The 15,424-nt window shown below is 38.2% G+C and overlaps 1 protein-coding gene across 2 annotated transcripts in view; it reads right to left on the reverse strand.

The window, feature by feature from the left end:
* The window catches only part of OSGEPL1 (O-sialoglycoprotein endopeptidase like 1), a 38,592-nt gene extending 24,606 nt beyond the window's left edge, over positions 1 to 13,986 (reverse strand). Inside the window, exons 1-4 of one of the 2 annotated variants that reach the window (XM_049887662.1) lie at positions 13,463 to 13,986; positions 11,798 to 12,038; positions 1,024 to 1,411; positions 24 to 228 (exon numbers count right to left, since the gene is read on the reverse strand). In XM_049887662.1, the coding sequence (XP_049743619.1) occupies positions 24 to 228; positions 1,024 to 1,411; positions 11,798 to 12,018 (814 nt within the window). In that variant the 5' untranslated portion in view covers positions 12,019 to 12,038; positions 13,463 to 13,986. The remainder of the gene's footprint in view (positions 1 to 23; positions 229 to 1,023; positions 1,412 to 11,797; positions 12,039 to 13,462) is intronic. The other variant, XM_049887663.1, reaches the window with a different exon arrangement.
* Between the last annotated feature and the right edge of the window lie 1,438 nt (positions 13,987 to 15,424).

Genomic DNA, 15,424 nt, shown 5'->3' on the forward strand with positions numbered 1-15,424 from the left:
AGCTTTGCTAATTAGAAATATACCTTCCTCTTTTTCCTTCTGCTTTATTATTTTGTCAGCAACATTTTGAAGTCCAGAAAAAGAAAAATCACAATTTCTAGCATGTTGCATGGGAGGTTTGAGATCAAAGTGCAATTTATTTCCTTGTTTAGCCAAATGTTCTATAGCCTTCCCACCACTCATGGTGGAGCACTCTGGATGTTTTCTTAAACAAAGTCTTCTTGCTACCTATATATAAAACAGAAACATACATTTCTCTAATGAGTCATAAAATTGCACATTTTGAAAACAAAAGATGCAAAGGAAATGAAATATTACTAAAAAAAAAAACCAAGGTGAACAAAACATGTTAGACTTTTACAATACAGACTACAGCTGGTGGTAGTACAGACAATGCTGTTCCTTCTGACAACCTAAGCAAAAGTATCCAATTTCGCTGCCTCCCTAATCTACTTTTGATCTTCTTAGGGAGTTGGAAAAGAGGTCTGAAGTTGGCAGTCATTACTTAAAGATGAACTTGAAAAACGTGAACCTGCCCTATTCTTTCATCCAATCGTTTTTGCTGTTGGCAGCAGTGTTTTTTATATACGACAGCAAGCTGTGTTATTCTAAAATAAAGGGAGAAGGAATCCGTGTGCAGTATCACGAGAACTGTGTGATTTAATCACAGAACTTTCCACACCTATGTTAATCTTTACACATATCCTCTTATTTAACATTTGCACTTTACAGTTTACAAAGCACTTTCTTGTATATTATCTGACTAATCCCATACCTATATTTGCAAACTACTTGAGTTTTTCTGTGTATTGATGCAAACTTTCTACCATTTCATTAGGAATGGGTAAGAGTATATTTTTACAAAATTATGACTTTTTTTTCTTTCTGAGCATAAATTTTTCAGTCTAATTAAATATTCAGTAAGATGTAGATGAATAATAGCATTTTTATCTATCCCTATTCAATTAAAACACACACCATAACACAAAAGTATAGAGAAATCAATCCTTAAATATATATTACCTTGTCAAACATGTCACCTGGTGCAATGTCCAAAGACTTTCCAAGGAGCAAAAAATCTGAAACTCCTTGAACTAATGCCAAGAGACAGTGACCTCCAGAGATCAAAAGGACTAAAAAAGGAAATTCTACATTATTGGTTAACCTAATAGTAAGTGCATGGGCCTCCATATGATGGATGGGAATGAAGGGCTTTTTTAATTGGTCTACCAGCTGTAAGCTATATGATAAACCTACTCCCAAGCTTAAAGCAAGTCCTGGTTTTATGGTAGTTGCAATTGCTGAGAGTTCACTCGGAGAGACTCTGCTGGCACAAAGAGCTTCCTGCACTATTTGTTGAATATTTTCTCTGTGAAGCCGTTGTGCTACTGGAGGAATAATCCCACCTGTTCTGAAAGAAAGAAAAAGAAACTGTTTTATAATTTCGAGATTGTAAAAATAGAGGAAAAAAAAAATACATACTATAGCTGAAGGCATATTTTCGAACTAATCATTATGTGCTAAAAATACATTTCAAGGTGGTGGGGCCCAGATGGCAGAGTAGTCAGATACTTCCTATGGTCCCTTTTACAACAAAAGCTCAAAAGAACAAATGAATTGGTTACATATGACAATCTAGGAGACCTGAACATCAAAGGCCAAGTCAAGGAAATAGACTGAATGGCAAGGGAAGGGAGAGATGGTTCAGAAGTAGCGAGGAGTTGCCAGACTGACCTAGCTGGCACTGGCACCCTGCAGGCTGGATTGGCTGGTGCGTGCAGGGTGAGGCAAGCAGTGGTGCTCAGGACCCGTTTTCCACATCGGGAGAGACCGAGTGGTAGAGAGTCTGCTCAAGCCTTCAGAACAAGCAAGAAGTGGCACACAATCGGCGAAAGGTAAGTACAAGCAACTAATTTACCACACAGATCGAACCTCCCCCCTGCCACGGAAAGTACCTCTCTCCCATTTACCTGCCCCCTCTCTGCTCCGCTCTGGGTCCTAGTCCGGTTTCAGTGATTGCTGAGCCCCCTATGCCAGATGTAGGGCCCGTCGCACACCCTGAGCCATTCTCCCAGCTTTGGAAAGGGAAAAAGTTAACAAACAGGAAAAAATAATCTGCCAGCTCCCCTAAGCCAGGAGCTTAAGGCAGGCACAGCCCCTATGTCTAGGCACAGGCATAAGGGGTCCACAGACTTTGAATGCCTATCACTCCTGCACATAGACCTGTGTGGGCCCATTTCCACAACGTAGGCCCTCATTAACACAGTACAACGAGCTATATACCTGAAGCCCATTTTCAATTGCATCAGCTATAAGGGGAAGTGACACATCTGTGACATTTGACAATGCCCTGTCAGTTAAGCAGAGTTCTCACCTACCCACATCAGGGGCTTGAGAACTGGTGGCTTCATCCACTTCACCTAGCTACCTGCCATAGGTGTCCAAGAATAAGTGGTGACTCCCAGTCCTTACAGCCAACAGCACTGGGTGCCTATAATCCGGCTGCAAAACCCACCCACCTATGTGATCTGGGGAACAGAGACATGCGTTCCTCCCAGACACTCAGGGGCAGCAGTCATACCCCTGCCTTGCTCTGTATATGATCCCTTAATACAGCCAGATACCTGTGCCTACTCCAATCACCCCTGCCCACCTAGAATTGTGGGTGAAAGCCTGAACCACACACTCAGTGACCGATGACATGGACAACTGAGCTGAATTCACACAAGAAAAGTAACAGACTCCTGGGCTCACATACATAGTAACAGCTCTAACTACCTGGTGACAGAAGTGAGAGCTTCAAAGATGCCAATAGTCAAAGTAACTCACATGACTAGCCTATTTGAGCACATCAAAACAAAATAAGAAGCTAGGATATAGTAAGCACAGACAAAATAAATAAATATAATAACTTACTGATGGCTCAGAGACAACAGGCAATCTCAAATCACATAAAGACGCAGACCATCATGGCTGCAGCAAGCCTCCAAAAAAAAAAAAAGAACCAAGAAACCTTCCGGAGAAATATAAATTCTTGGAGTTACCAGAGGTAGAATTCAAAATATTAATACACAGAGCTCTTCCACAGATCAGGAAGGAGATCAGGCAAAATGCTGAACAACCCAAAGAACACACAAACTAGGCAACAGAGGAACTTAGGAAGGTTATACAAAAGCATGATGACAAATTAAACAGGCTGCAAGAATCCATAAAGAGATAGCAAACAGAAATCCAGAAGATGAACAATAAAATTTCAGAATTAGACAACTCAATAGAAAGTCATAGGAGCAGAAATGAGGCAATGGAAATCAGAATTAGAGAGACTGAAGATAAAGCACTTGACATAAACTTGTTTGAGGAAAAATCAGATGAAAGAATTAAAAAAAATGAAAAAACTCTAAGAATTATGTAGGATGCTATCAAGAGGAATACCCCAAAAGTGATTGGAGTACCAGAACAGAAGGGGACAACAGAAAATACAGAGAGAATTGTTAAAGATTTGTTGGCAGAAAACTTTCGGGATATGGTAAAAAACTAGAAGATATCTATCTAAGAAGCTCCTCGAACCCCACACAAGGTAGATCCCAAAAGGAAGTCACCAAGACGTATTATAATCAAACTTGCCAAAACCAAACATAAAGACAGAATTTTAAAAGCAGCTAAGGATAAACAAAAAGACATCTACAAATGACAGTCAACAAGATTAAGCTCGGACTACTCAGCAGAAATCATGCAGGCAACAAGGCAATGGGATGACATACACAAAACCTTGAAGGAAAAAAATTGCCAGCCAAGAATTACATATTCAGCAAAACTGTCTCTCAAGTATGATGGCGAAGTTAGGGCATTTCCAGTTAAACAGAAGTTTAGGGGATCTGTAAAAACCAAACCAAAATTACAAAAAATACTAAAGGGAGTCCTCCAGTTAGAAAATCAGTAACATCAGATAACAACCCAAGACTAGAACACAGGACAGAGCAACCAGATATCAACCAAAAGAAGTCACAAAAATAAATCAAAGCTAAAACACTGAAAACAGGGAGACGGAGACATCAATACCTAAAACACGAGAACATTAAAACAAAAAAGAGTGACTAAACAATGTAGTCATAGATTTTTCATATGGAGAGGAAGTCAAGGCGATACCAAGAAATAAAAGTTTGGTTTAAACTTAAAAAAATAGAGGTAAATAATAAGGCAACCACAAAGGAAACTAATAATCCTACACATCAAAATAAAAAAAAAGAAAAACTTAAAGACTCAGCAAATACAAAATCAACAACGATGAAAAGAAAATACATACAGAAAAATGATGCAGCACAGAAAATTAAGTGGAACAAAGAAACTGTCAATAACACACACAAAAACAGACATCAAAATGATGGCACTGAACTCATACCTAACAATAATTATACTGAATGTTAACGGCTAAATGCACCAATAAAGAGGTAGAGAGTGGAAGAATGGATTTTAAAAAACACGATCTATCTATATGTTGCCTACAAGAGACACACCTTAAACTGAAAAACACAAACAAACTAAAACTCAAATGATGGAAAAAAATATATCAAGCAAACAACAATCAAAAAAGAGCAGGAGTGGCTGTATTAAACTCATGACAAAGTAGACTTAAAACAAAATCCACCACAAAGGATAAAGGAGGACACTATATAACAATTAAAGGGTCAATACACCAGGAGGATATAACCAGGAGGATAAATATTTATGCACCCAACGACAGGGTTCCAAAATATATAAAACAAACTCTAATAGCATTGAAAAGAGAAACAGACAGCTCCACAATAATAGCAGGAGACTTCGACACACCACTTTAGATGAAGGACAGAACATCCAGAAAGAAGCTCAATAAAGACACGCAAGATCTAATTGCCACAATCAACCAACCTGATTTCATAGACACATACAGAACATTCCACCCAATAGCATCCAAGTATACTTTCTTTTCCAATACACATGGAACATTCTCTAGGATAGGCCACAAAGCAAGCCTTAACAGAATTCAAACATCAAAATATTACAAACCACATTTTCTCACCAAAAAAGTAGAAATCCGTAACAGAAAAAGCAAGGGAAAAAAAAATCAAATACACAGAAACTGAACAACACCTTATTCAAAAACTACTGGGTTACAGATGAAATTAAGGAAGGAATAAAGAAATTCATAGAATGAAAACACACCCCACTAGAACCTTTGAGACACAGCAAAAGCAGTGCTCAGAGGTCAATTTATAGCAATAAATGCACACATCCAAAAAGAAGGCACAAAATCAAAATATTAACTCGATACCTCAAAGAAATAGAAAGAGAGCAGAGAAAGAAGCCCTCGGGCACCAGAAGAAAGGAAATGATAAAAATTAGAGCAGAATTAAATGAAATAGAGAATAGAAAAACAACTCAGTTAACAAGACCAAAAGCTGATTCTTTAAAAAGATCAACAAAATTGATAAACTACTGGCCACACTAACAAAAGAAAAACAGGAGAGGAGGCAAATAACCTGAATAAGAAATGAGATGGGCGATATCACAACAGACCCAACTGAAATTAAAAGAATCATAACAGAATACTATGAAAAACTATATTCTAACAAACTTGAAAGCCTAGAACAAATGGAAAAATTTCTAGAAGCACACTACTTACCTAAACTAACACAAACAGAGGTGGAACAACTAAATAAACCTATAACAAGAGATTGGGAAGGTAATTAAACCTCCCCCTCCCAAAAAAAAGCCCTGGCCCTGACGGCTTCATTGGAGAATTCTACTAAACTTTCAGAGAAGAGTTAACATCACTACTACTAAAGGTATTTCAGACCATAGAAAAGGATGGAATACTCTCGAACTCATTCTATGAAGCCAGCATAACCCTGATGCCAAAACCAGGTAAAAATACCACAAAAAAGAAAATAACAGACCAATATCCCTCATGAACTTAGATGCAAAAATCCTTAACAAAATTCTGACCGATAGAATTCAACAACATATCAAAAAAAATAATTCCTCATGACCAAGTGGGATTCATACTAGGTATGCAGGGATAGTACAACATTGGAAAAACAATCAATGTAATTTATCACATAAATAAAACAAAAGACAAGAACCACATGATATTATCAACTGATGCAGAAAAGGCATTTGACAAAGTTCAACACCCACTGATGACAAAAACTCCTAGCAAAATAGGAATAGAAGGGAAATTCCTCAAACTAATAAAGGGCATGTATACAAAGCCAACAGCCAACATCATCCTAAATGGAGAACGGGAACCAGACAAGAATGCCCTTTATCACCACTCTTATTCAACATCGTGCTGGAGGTCCTAGTCAGAGCAATTAAGCTAGAAAAAGAAATAAAGGGCATCCAAACTGGTAACAAAGAAGTATTCCTATTTGCAAATGATATGATCTCATATGCAAAAAGCCCTAAAGAATCCACAAGAAAACTACTGGAATTAATAGAAGATTTCAGCAAAGTATCAGGATACAAGATAAACATACAAACATCAGCTGGATTCCTCTACACCAACAAAGAGGACTTCAAAGAGGAAATCACCAAATCAATACTATTTACAATAGCCCCCAAGAAGATAAAATACTTAGGAATAAATCTAACCAGAGACATAAAAGACCTATACAAAGAAAACTACAAGATGCTACTGTAAGAATCTAGAAGAGACCTACGTAATTGGAAACACATACCTTTCTCATGGATAGGAAGACTCAACACTGTGAAAATGTCTATTCTACCCAAAGCGATCTACGGATACAATATAATCCCCATCCAAATTCCAAGGACATTTTTTAATGAGATGGAGAAATAAATCACCAACTTCCTGTGGAAAGGTAAGAGGTCCAGGATACAAAAGCGTTACTGAAAAAGAAGAACAAAGTGGGAGGCCTCACACTACCTGATTTTAGAACCTATTATTCTGCCATGGTAGTCGAAACACTCTGGTATCAGTAACGACAGATGCATAGACCAATGGAACAGAATTGAGAATCCAGATGCAAATTCATCCACCTATGAGCAGCTAACATTTGACAAAGGCCCAAAGTCCATTAAATGAGGAAAAGACAGTCTCTTTAACAAACGTTACTGGCATAACTGGATATCCATCTGCAAAAAACTGAAACAAGACCCATAAAGATGATAAAGAACACCATGCACAAGAACTAACTCAAAACTGATCAGAGACCTAAATAGAAAATCTAAAATGATAAAAATCATGGAAGAAAAAATAGGGACAATGCTAAGAGCCCTTGAACATGGCATAAACAGAATATAAAACATAACAATGCAAAAACACCAGAAGAGAAACTAGGTAACTGGGAGCTCCTAAATATCAAACACCTATGCTCATCAAAAGACTTCGCCAAAAAAGTAAAAAAAACATACGGACTGGGAAAAAAATTGGGGCTATGACGTATCTAGTAAGGGCCTAATCTCTAAAATCTATAAAATACTGTAAAACTTCAACAACAAAAAGACAAATAATCCAATTAAAACATGTCAAAGGATATGAACAGGCACTTCACCGAAGAACACATTCAGGTGGCTAACGGATACATAAGGAAATGTTCACAATCATTAGCCATTAGAGAAACACAAATCAAAACTACAATGAGGTAACATCTCACCCCAACAAGGCTAGCATTAATCTAAACACAAAATAATACATGTTGGAGAGGTTGTGGAGAGACTGGAACACTTACACACTGCTGGTGGAATATAAAATGGTACAACCACTTTGAAAATCAATTTGGCACTTTCTTAAAAAGCTAGAAATAGAAGTACCATAGGATCCAGCAAGCCCATTCTTTGGAATTTACCCTAGAGAAATAAGAGCTGTCACACGAATAGATATATGCACAGCCATGTTCACTGCAGCACTGTTCACAATAGCTAAACGATGGAAACAACCTAGGTGCCCATCAAAGAACGATAGATAAACAAATTATGGTATATTCATACAATGGAATACTATGAACGATACAGAACAATGATAAATCTCATAACATGAATGAATCTGGAAGGCATTATGCTGAGTGAAACTAATCAGTCACCAAAGGACAAATATTATATGAGACCACTATTATAAAAACTCAAGGGAAGGTTTAAACACAGAAGAAAACATCCTTCGATGGTTACAAGGGTGGGGAAGGAAAGAGAGGGGAATTCACTTACTAGATTAAAAAAAAAAACCAAACCCACTGCCGTCGAGTCGATTCCGATTCATAGCGACTCTAGATAGTAGACAAGAATTATCCTTAGGTGAAGGGAAGGACAACACACCATAGAGGGGAAGTCAGCACAAATGGACTAAACCAAAAGCTAAGAAATTTCCTGAACACAACCAAACACTTCGAGGGACAGAGTAACAGGGGCAGTAGTATGTGGACCATGGTTTCAGGGGACATCTAGGTCAAGTGGCATAACAAAGCTTATTAAGAAACTGTTCTGCATCCCACCTTGGTGAGTGGCGTCTAGGGTCTTAAAAGCTAGGGAGCAGCCATCTAAGATGCATCAATTGGCCCCAACACACCTAGAGCAAAGGAGAATGAAGAACACCAATGACAGAAGGAAAATATTAGCCCAAGAGACAAAAAAGGGCCACATAAACCAGAGACTTTATCAACCTGAGATCAGAAGAACTAGATGGTGCCCAGTTACCACCAATGACTACCCTGACAGGAAACACAACAAAGAGTCGTGATGGAGCAGGAGAAAAATGGATTACAGAATCCAAAGTCTAATAAAAAGAACAGACTTAATGCTCTGACTGAAACTGGAGGAACCGCAGGAGACATGGCCCCCAGACTCTCTGTTAACCCTGAACTAAAACCCTTCCCGAAGCCAAGTCTTCAGACAAAGATTAGACTGAACTATAAGGCATAACATGACACTTGTTAAGACTGTGGTTCTAAGTTCAAGTAGATACATGAGACTAAGTAGAGGCAAGATGAGAAGGCAGACAGGCATAGAAGCTGCTTCAAAAGACATGGGAAATCCCAGATGGAAAGGAGAAATGTGCTGTCACTTTATAGGGATAGCAACTAGGGTCACATAACAATGTGTGTATAAATTTTTGTATGAGAAACTAACTTGAGCTGTAAACTTTCACCTAAAAAACACAAATATATATATATTATTTTCAAATATATGTGGCTTATAATGCCCATACAGTAAGAATTCAATATGTAGCAGTTAAGGGTATAATGTCTCTCCAGTGTCTTCTCAGACTTTTCTAACTTGTACACAACAAATTCTTATGGATTTTTTTGTTTATGAATGAAAGCACCAAATAATATTGCAAAGTATTCTGGGAAAAAATGTCTCAAAAAAGGGAAAGGATAAAATTGTATTTTAGTTCAAAAGAACTAAAAAAGGAAATTCTACATTTCTGGTTAACCTAAGAGTAAGTGCATGAGCCTCCATATGATGGATGGGAATGAAGGGCTTTTTTAATTGGTCTACCACCTTGAAAAAGGGAAAGAAAGGGTAAAATCATATTTTAGGGAAATTAATCTCCCTGCAGATAGGGAGGATTTTAAAGAGGTTATTGTAAAAACATTTGTGTAAGGTGATGACTTCTTAAACTTGGTGATGGTAGGGAATGAAAAGAAAGGGACACAGCTTTGAAAGTTGAAATAACTGCATATAAAGGGAGGAGGGATCAAAGGTATCAAAGATGATTCAGACATTGAGGTGAAGACACTGGGGAAAAAAAATACTAACAGTGACTCATGAAGACAGTTTTATGGTAAAGAAGTTCATTTTTAAACACACTGCACTTGAGGTCACAGGACAGTAGACAGCTTGCAACCCTGAAATAAAGTTTAGGAATACAGTACTCAGAGTCAGTGATTTGGATTTTTGGTCCATGTTGGACAGTGAATGACCATTCCAAACGTCAAGAGTAAGGAATTAAGAGGCAAATTTGTTAGCAACAGCATGTGACTGATTTATTATCTGACAAGCAGAGTAACAGAATACAAGGTCTACAAAATGCATCCCTAGTCTCAAAGAATCTTCATATATTTGATGTTGCAAGATATGCTAGTTCTATACACAGAAATGATAATCCCCAGCAGGAACATTCACTGAATATTTAATAGTTAAAATACATATTTTGTCAGGCAATGAGGAAGATATAAAAAAGATCTTACTTTGACACATCCATACTGAAATGCCATTTTCATTAAATCTTCAAAGCTATTTTTTCTCTTATATTCTGTATCTATTAATAGCATCAACAACCTCCTAATCACTTGGGTTTCAAGGTTCATCTTTACCTCCTGTCTTTCCCTCGCTCTTCGCATTTAATTAAATTCATCGCCATTGCCACCACCAAATTCAAAGAGCCCTCACTATCTCAGCCTGTTCAATAGCCTTCTAGTTGTACTTCCCTAGCTATAATTCCTGATGCTGGGAGTCCACCCTGTATTGCATTGCCAGAGAACATCCTTAAGCACAGTGCTGGCCCTATTACTCTCCTGTTCAAAAATCTTACTTTCTTGAAATTTAGGAAACTTTTAAGTCCAATTTCTTTCCCTCCCACTTATTTTTTCCTTTTCCCTCTTGTCTACCTCCCTTCCTTACGGTGCCTCTTTATCTTTTTTCTTCTAGGGATTATGCTAAGCACTAGGGATGAAACACATGACTAAGACCATAGCCTTATTCTTGAAGCATCTAGTCTTGTCTTACTACAACAACTTATAAGGGTGGATAATTAGAGAGCAAAGCTAATAAAGAGGCGGGGAAGCCATTTAGCCTCAAAGCTGTAGCAATAAGCCAGGGCAAGAGATAATAAGAACTTGGAACTAAATTAGTGGAGAGGAAAAAGAGAGTTTCAAGAAATATTTGCGAGATAAATTTACTAGGAATGGATGACTAATTTGGATATGAAGTAGAGGGGGAAATCAAAGATGTCCTTCAGGTTTCTCACTTGGAAGAAGGATCTCTCTCCCACAGCACTCCTTTATTACTGCACTTTTCACACTATTTTACAATATCTGTTTACCTGTCTGCCTTCTTCACTTATTTGTAGCAGTAACAGAAGTACTAAAGTTATAACAATAGCTGGCTTTTATTGATCCCCTGCTATTTGTCAAGCACTGCACTAAATGCTTTAAAAAGGATTCACATTTAATCTTCACAACAATAATATTGAGCTAGTTGCATTATTCCCATTTTATAGATGAGAAACTGAGGCACCAAAAAAAAAAAAGTTCAAGGTCTCAAAGCTAGTAAGTGGCAGAACCAGGATATAAACCTACACCCTTAACCACTCTATTCAGTGAGCTGCTCAGAAGCAAAGATCATACATCTTACACATCTTTGTACCCACAGTGCCTCAAATATTGCCTGCTGACTGTAGGTATTCAGTAAATGCTGAGCTGTGCAGATGGTACCACCAAAGCCTAGGACAGGGAAGACTGATGACAAGGACCTACCCCCAGAGCACCTTCCCTGGAGCTTGCACTGTGAATTTGGACTTCCAGCTTCCTGAAGTACGAGAGAATAAACTTTTGTTTGTGAAAGCCATTCGCCTGTGGTATTTCTGTTACAGCAGCACTAGATAACCCAGACAGGGACCTTATTATAGACGGTCTTAAAAGTCAGGCTTAGAGGTTTCAGGTTGTTCTAGAGCAGTTATTAGAAAACTCTGCATGAAAGAAATATGGTTCTAAATTTTAACTTTCATATAAGACAAACACAAAATAATGATTTCATTTTACTTTTCCAAAGAGTAGAAACTACCATGATAATGTATACCTACTTTAAATGAACTTCAGTTTGGGAATGTATTGCTTCTCCCAACACATTTCCAGTTTCATCCACCACTGCAGCTGCTGTATCATCACAACTAGTTTCAATCCCCAGTACTAGTTTATGAAGAAATGGTTTTCCAGGATGGAAAGTAAAACTTCCTAAAAATTCATAAATTTTCCTTTTTGATGGTTTAGAAAAAACTCTCACTGTCTTATTCAATATCAGCATATTTACTTTACAGATAATTCCTGAAAAAGAATTACAGAAACAAACTTATTATTTGGAAGTGACAATAAACACTAACAACTACTCTGTTTACAACAAGCCAGCCGTTCAGGTAAGCAAAATTCTGAAAGGTTGGTTTATTTTTTAATCTTTAGTTTATGTAGTTTTATAAAATTATAAGAAAGTTTGCATAATTAGCAAAATTTTTCAAAGTAGCATGCCTGTAAATATAATTAACAGTATGAGTAAATATAATGCTCTTTACAGAGGCAAAGAGGGAAGTAGGTTTTAGTTTTTTATTACTGTTATTTTCATGCAGTTCTTATCATACTACTCATTATACTTATAAAAGTTACTATTATAGTATAATTGTTGCATGGACGATCCTCTAAAAAATGTTTATTTTTTGACAGCTAAAATTAAGAATAACTGTGGCGTTTAAAAAAATCAAACAATAAAGGCAAAATGGAACAGGCAGAAACAAATGCATCCTATTTCCTGGAAACATCTTTAGAAATAAAATTTAATCATTTGATTCAAACACAAGAGTGTTCACATAAAACACAAAACATGTAGTCATGCAGTTTAGAAACAAGTATTCTCATAAAACGTGTCTTAAAGAAACACATGTCAACTAAAACGACTGCAACCTAATGACTGTTTTATCCATTAATTACAATCTTTCCAATTAAATCTCAATTTTTACTACAGCTTATCACAAGGATTTTTCCAAATCATTTTTTCCAAAGTAATTAAACGCAGCCCATCACACAAGTACCCTAATGTTTGCAGGTTACTAAATAACTAATTTCATGCCCTCAAAATCACCCCTTAGAACTTTCCTGGATGTTTCAATAGGTCTTTTCCCCTACAATAAAAAAGAAAAATCAAGGCTTCAAGCCGGTTCATTCCAGTTCGACCCCGTGCTGAGAATTTGCATTTCTAATAAATTCACATGGAGTGATACATGAGCATCACCTGGGGTCCCGGTACCTCCTTAAAAATACAAATTCTCAACAGGGAACTTGTCAGAAATGCAATTTCTCAGCAGGGGGTCCAACGGGAAACCCTGTGAAAAACATTGGGGGTTGAAAAAAGAATGAATAAAATTGGACCTTTCATTCTTCAGCCGGGGGGACAGAAAGCATACAGGGATTACAGACGAGGGACCTATTTGCAGAGGCAGCCGAGGCGAGTGCTGCCCAGACACACTTCCTAGAGGAATTAGATATGCATTACCAAATCTGAGCAAGACTACTAGCTAGGCGGGCTTAAGGGGTTTGTGCTAAGCACTTTTCTTTCGGGCCTAAGATACCTCCTGAGCGAACTCAGAGAATTTGACCAGCTAACGTCTCTGCCCCTCTAAGAAGGCAATGGGCTCGGACTGAAACTGCTTTTCTAAGCGTGCGAAAGCATCAGTCAGGTGGGGATGAGCAATTTCACCCACCTTCTTAGTAAGCGACAGAAGCGAGTTTTCACCTTCCCTCCCGAGCGAACACTGCACACTGCCTTTTCTAGTGCCCAGGAAGGCCCGAACCTGGCGCTCCGGAAGTGATGTCATCGACGCGGTGCCAGCGTCCCGGATGCCGGGACAGGCTGCTTTTGCCCTGGCGGGGTGGCACTCTAACTCAGGGTAAATAAAAAGAGGAGGCTTCCATTGTCACAGACTCCGTGCATGCGCTGGTGCGTTTCTCCCAGATTCATAGTTAACGAGACTTCTACAGCTAGTGAGTGGTCAGCAGAGGCCGAACACAGATCTATCTGACTACACAGCATTAAGTTCAAAACACTCCACTAAATTTTCTCCCCTTTGGCTGGACTTTGGGTGCCACTGTGAGGAAAGGATAGGGTAAATTATTTGTTTTTACCATTTTAGGGGGATTGTAACCAAATCTAAAAATTGTGGCCTGAGATGCCTAATATTTTTCGAAGAAATAGGATGGAAACGCGGGACTCCTCCAAGAGCTTATACCGGGTTTCAAAAGAACGGAAGTGCTTCATGTGGGAGACTCTAAACCGTTACTCCCTCTTCTTCACTGGGAATAAAGTCTGGGGCTGGCTTCTTTTTGTAATGGAAAAAAAAGGGGGGCGGAGAGGCAAAAATTCACTTAACCTCTCTCTCTATATACACACACGTATATATATACACACACACACATATAATTTGTAATGCAGTATATAGTCCTTGCTTACTAAGTACATGTGCAATCTTCAGCGTAAAGAACAAACTCGTTGCCGTTGAGTAGATTCTGACTCATAGTAGCCCCACAGGACAGAGTAGAACTGCTTCATTGGGTTTCCAAAGATCGACTGGAAGACTAAGAACTCCTGACCTTTTGATTAGCCGCAGAAACTATTTAAACGACCGCGCCACCAGGGCTCCTCTTCAGTATAGTATGTACTCATATTCCTGCACCTCCTTTAGTTTTTTTTTTTGGTTTTATTAATATGTGAACTTGTTCCCATTTGTTTGAATGGATTTAACCCGAGTCTTTCTTCTGTGCTAGGCTGTTTTAGCAAACAGGCACCATGGGATGCACGGTTGGACTCCGCTATCAATGTACATCAGTGCCTTGCACTGTGTGAAGCTTTGTGTATAAAAGATGAGTAAATAACAACTCCGGAAGTCACAGTTATAGTATAGTGGTAGATAAAGCTATTTTAAATTCATAATTACCAAAATGCTGTTAAAGAGATTTTTTTTTTTTGGAACCTAGTTTTTCAAAAATTCTATGTGTAACAGTTAACAACTAACAATAAAATGGCTCTTACTATGCGTCCAGGCACTGTTGTAAATTTTATCCTTACCATAAATTGCTCTATGAGATAGGTACTGTCCTCATTTTATGGATTAAGAAACTGAATCAGTTTGGGTGGTTTACAAGCCACCATCTTGTGGACCGTACTTGGAAAATATCCCAAATCCGACCATCTCTCCACCACTTCACTACTTTCCTAATCCCAACTACCATTTCTTCCCTGCAGTAGTTTCCTATTCTCCCTACTTCCTAATCCCTTACAGCTTATTCTCAACAGTAACCAGTGACCTTAAAAAAAAACAGATACCAAACCCAGTGCCCTGAAGTTGATTTCTAACTCAGTGACCCTATACACTCCTTTCCAAGGAGTGGCTGGTGGACTTGAACGGCCAAATTTCTGGGTGGCAGCTAACGCTTAACTACTGTACCACCAGGGCTCAAAAAAACAAAAACAAAACCCTTTAATTACCTGTATAAGCTCTTCAATGGCTGTCATGCTTAGAACAAAATCCCTCTTTACCTTTGTCTACAAAGGCCTATATGATCTTGCCCCTGCCTATGTCTCTGACCTCATTTGCTACCATTTTCCTCCTCTTTTTTTTTTGCTTACTTCTTTTTAACCTCAGTGGCTGGTTTTGTTCTCCCTCTCA

This window comes from Elephas maximus, chromosome 6, assembly GCF_024166365.1.
Source record: "Elephas maximus indicus isolate mEleMax1 chromosome 6, mEleMax1 primary haplotype, whole genome shotgun sequence".
Classification (NCBI taxonomy): domain Eukaryota; kingdom Metazoa; phylum Chordata; class Mammalia; order Proboscidea; family Elephantidae; genus Elephas; species Elephas maximus.